Below are 3,852 nucleotides of genomic sequence, written 5' to 3' on the forward strand. Positions count from 1 at the left end.
CCGGCCATACCACACCCAGGCAGGCGTGGGCCTTCTCGGGGCAGTCCGCCCGGCCATACCGCTCCCCGGCCTTCTCGGCAGCTTCAGGAAGAGTCCCCACCCTGCTGCCCAGGAGGAGCCCGTAGCTGATGCTGGGTGCTCACCATTCCTGCTCATGTACATAAGAGAACAGGGGCAAAATCTAGAAATCCACACAGCATGAGACAAACCAGGGGCTGGCCGTCAACACCGGTGTGCAGGCCACTACGTGGCAAGGTGCCGAGGACCGCACGGGGTTTCGTCCGGAGGTAGGTGGGCGGTGGCTCTGGGTGGGCCACAGGCCGTGAAGGGATCTGGCGTGTGGAGGGGCTGCTCTGGACTCAGTGTTCTGAGGGAACACACCTGTGATCCCAGCACTTTGGGAGGCCGAGGCAGGCGGATCACTTGAGGTCAGGAGTTCAAGACCAGCCTGGCCAACATGGCAAAACCCCGTCTCTACTAAAAATACAAAAAAATTAGCTGGGCGTGGTGGTCCACACCTGTAATCCCAGCTACTCAGGAGGCTGAGGTGGGCAAACTGCGTGAACCTGGGGAGGGGCAGAGGTTGTAGTGAGGTGAGATCGCACCACTGCACTCCAGCCTGGGCGGCAGAGTGAGACTCCATCTCAAAAAAATAATAATAAAATAAAATAAAATAAATAAAACAGTGCCCATGTATTGAGCATGTGGCATGTGCCAGGTGCTATGTGACACATCTGCTACGGTAACATTTAATATAAAGTAATAACAGAAATACACTGCGTTGTATAAAAGACATGTTGTAATATAAATGCATTATATATTAGAAAATTATATAGAATAATAAACATCTATGGCCTGACATTCATATGTTTAAAAAATTAGAATAATAAAAATAATTGGTATTTTTTTCAGGAAAAATAATATAAAATAATCATACAAATATATGATTATTAGCAGTTACATATAATATAAAAGCAGTTCATTATTAGCAGTTTCATAATATAAAAGCAGTTGATTCTTTGACTCATTTAATCCTTAACTCCCCAGTTCTTCTGAACTGGGGGCTGGCAAGGACCCTCCATGGTGCCTCCCTGTCTGAGTGCACCAAGACTGAGCCCAGGGCCCAGCCACGCAGGATCTGAGCGGCGTGGCCCACAGCGGTGGCGGGCAGGCTGGGGGGGTACTCACGGCCACTAGGATCCAAAAGAACGTCACTGAGAGGTGTGGGCCTGAGACTGAGTCATCCACGTTCAGGGCAATGATCCCCCCGAGGACGGCAGAGATGCCTGCGATTACCTCGACGACCTGGAGGGGACAGGACAACACCGGCTCATAGGGGCCACCCCGAGGAAGTGGAGACAACCCCAGATTCCCAGAATGCACTGTGCAGACACGGACCCCCGGGAGCAGGGTGCAGTGGGCTGGCCCCGGCTCTAACCGTGGAGGAGCCCACTTGGACAGACCCCCAGCCTCACCTGGCCCAGCCCCTCTCTGCCCTCAGCTGCGGCTTTTCACGTCCCTCCTGGGGTAAAATAGCGGAAGGGGTGTTTCCCCCACTGCTGCTTCTGTCTACAGAAACCGAGGATATTGACCTGACAGTGGTGAGGGCAGAAAACCAAGACCCTCAGACCCCCTTCCCTGTCCTCATAGTGTGGCAGGTGGTGGTGCTCAGGCCCTGGACCCCATTGAGGGGACTCGGGAAAACAGGCCTGGGGCAGAAGCAGCTTCCCATAGGACACGCCCACCCACCCGTGCCATGTGGTTTTGCCATTGCCATGGCAACGCTGGACGCCACCACCCTTTTCTGTGCCAACGATCCAACCACCTGGATGTTACCACCCCTTTTCTAGAAATTTCTGCATAATCTGTCCCTTAATTAGCATATACTTACAAGAGGGTATATATAGGAGGCAGAGCTGTCTCTGAGGCGCCCTGTCGGCTGGGGAGCCCTGCTCAACTGCCACTGCAATCAAAGCTGCTGTCTGTCACCAGCAGCTCGCCCTTGAATTCTTTCCTGGACAAAGCCAAGAACCCTCCTGGCCTAAGCCCTGGTTGTGGGCTCATCTGCCCTGCACCATCAGGGCTGCAAACAGCACCGACAGACCCAGGGAGGGCTGGGGAAGAAACCAACGTCCGAACACCTGCTCGCACGAAGGATCTCTGTGAGGCGCACATGCAGAGCTGTGGCTGGCAGCAAAGCCAGGCATGAGGAGCCAGCCAGCAGGGGCCTGGGGGCCAGACAGGACCTGGGCAGCCAGGCCTCGCATCCAGAAGGCACAAAACTCCAGATGCACAAAGAAAGCTGAATTCCCAGCCAGGCACGGCGGCTCATGCTTGTAATCCCAGCACTCTGGGAGGCCGAGGCAGACAGATCACGAGGTCAGGAGTTTGAGGCCAGCCTGGCCAACATGGTAAACCCTGTCTCTACTAAAAACACAACACTTAGCCCAGCGTGTTGGCGCATGCCTGTAATCCCAGCTACTCGGGAGGCTGAGGTAGGACAATCGCTTAAACCCAGGAGGCAGAGGTTGCACTGAGCCCAGATCATGCCACTGCACTCCAGCCTGGGCGACAGAGTGAGACTCCACCTTAAAAAAATAAATAAATAAATAAAAAATGAAGCTGAATTCCCACCTGACAGAGACCATGACCACCAAGCAGAAAACTCCAGAAACGGAGAGACCGCCCAGGACAGCAAAGGACAGCACCTGGGCCTCCGTAGACAGTGGAATAAACACATCCTCGGGGAAACTGTCAACCTGGACCTCTCTCCAGGAGAATTGTCACTTAGGAATGCGGAGAACCAGCCCAAACTGGAGAAGCCTCTCGAAAACCGACTTCTAAAGAATGAAGCAGAACGGGGCCAGGCACAATGGCTCATGCCTGTAATTGAGCACTGTGGGAGGCCGAGGCGGGCAGATCACCTGAGGTCAGGAGATGGAGACCAGCCTGGCCAGCATGGTGAAACCCTATCTGTACTAAAAATACAAAAATTAGCTGGGTGTGATGGCAGGCGCTTGCAGTCCCAGCTACTCGGGAGGCTGAGGCGGGGGAATCGCTTGAACCCGGGAGGCAGAGGTTGCAGTGAGCTGAGATTGCACCACTGTACTCCAGCCTGGGCAACGGAGCAGCACTCCGTCTCAAAATAAAAGAAAAAAAAAAGAAGCAGAATGGAAATGGAATCTAAAAGAGGACTGAAATGCTAAATAAAGGGAAGCAAAGGCCCTGGGAAATGCACAGGGACCAAGTCAAGCACACAGGAGGCTATCCCATTGTTGGAGTCAAAAGGCAAAATGTCACTAAACATCACATGCTAGACAACAAGGCCAAGGCGGAGGCAAGCAGGACAGACGTCGCATGATCCGTTTATCAAGGAGCATGTTTGAATATGAAGGGCAACCGCCAAAAGGATACTGAAAACTCTCCCATCCAAAATTAGAGGGAAAAGGAAGGATGGAGCCTCCACCAATTCAAAAGAAGGCAGGGAAGGAGGGAAAAAGGCAAAATCGGGGAAAATGGAAAACTCAAAAGATGGTGAAAATAAGTAGAAATTTATCAGTAATAACTCTCAAAGGAAATGGGCTACATTCAAAAGGCTAGGGAGATAGAATGACATAAGATAAAGAATAAAATGCAGTTACGTGCTGCTTATAACAATTATACCAAAGTATAAGGCAAGAGAAGTTGAAAGTAAGAAGAAGAGAGGCCGGGCGCGGTGGCTCACGCCGGTAATCCCAGCACTTTGGAAGGCCTGGGTGGGTGGATCACTTGAGGTCAGGAGTTCAAGACCAGCCTGGCCAACATGCCGAAACCCCGCCTCTACTAAAAATAGAATAATTAACCGGGTGTGGT

General features: G+C 52.2%; 1 protein-coding gene across 1 annotated transcript in view; it reads right to left on the reverse strand.

The window, feature by feature from the left end:
- Positions 1–3,852, reverse strand: part of MLC1 (modulator of VRAC current 1) — a 25,909-nt gene that overhangs the window by 11,501 nt on the left and 10,556 nt on the right. Inside the window, exon 6 of the mRNA XM_026448140.1 lies at positions 1,189–1,305. Coding sequence (XP_026303925.1) covers positions 1,189–1,305 — 117 coding nt within the window. The remainder of the gene's footprint in view (positions 1–1,188; positions 1,306–3,852) is intronic.

This window comes from Piliocolobus tephrosceles, chromosome 19 (assembly GCF_002776525.5).
Source record: "Piliocolobus tephrosceles isolate RC106 chromosome 19, ASM277652v3, whole genome shotgun sequence".
Taxonomy (NCBI): Eukaryota; Metazoa; Chordata; class Mammalia; order Primates; family Cercopithecidae; genus Piliocolobus; species Piliocolobus tephrosceles.